Source organism: Myotis lucifugus, unplaced genomic scaffold, assembly GCF_000147115.1.
Source record: "Myotis lucifugus unplaced genomic scaffold, Myoluc2.0 scaffold_1405, whole genome shotgun sequence".
Classification (NCBI taxonomy): Eukaryota; Metazoa; Chordata; class Mammalia; order Chiroptera; family Vespertilionidae; genus Myotis; species Myotis lucifugus.
Genome location: NW_005872453.1, coordinates 10,033 through 10,388, shown reverse-complemented (window position 1 = coordinate 10,388; position 356 = coordinate 10,033). Strand labels below are relative to the sequence as shown.

Here is a 356-nt window from a genome sequence, read left to right as displayed (position 1 = left end):
ATAGCTTTGTTTTCTGTTTCTTGTAAACTCCTTCCCAGTGCAGAGAACTTCCTGGCTGGTGTGAGGAGCAGCCGGGACCACAGAGGTGGTGGAGAGATGCCCCCCATCTGCGACCAGCTTTCCGTCGTGAACCCAGTGAGTCCCCAGGCAGTGGGCACAGGCGATGGAATGGGGCTGAGCTGGCTGCCTTGCCAGGGAAGCAGCTCTGGGTCTCTGAGGAAACCACACTGGGGTGGCAGAGGGTGTGTGTGGGCAGACATACCCGATGGGGCAATTCTGACACAACCTCTGTCCCGGGCCGGTCTCACCTGCCTCTCAGGACTGAGGGATGACATCACCCCGCATTGCACAGATGG

General features: G+C 59.3%; 1 protein-coding gene across 2 annotated transcripts in view; it reads left to right on the top strand.

The window, feature by feature from the left end:
• Positions 1-356, top strand: part of LOC102421656 (galectin-9B-like) — a 10,090-nt gene continuing 9,734 nt past the window's right edge. For both annotated transcript variants that reach the window (XM_014449767.2, XM_023748442.1), the window contains exon 1: positions 1-135. In XM_014449767.2, the coding sequence (XP_014305253.1) occupies positions 97-135 (39 nt within the window). In that variant the 5' untranslated portion in view covers positions 1-96. The remainder of the gene's footprint in view (positions 136-356) is intronic.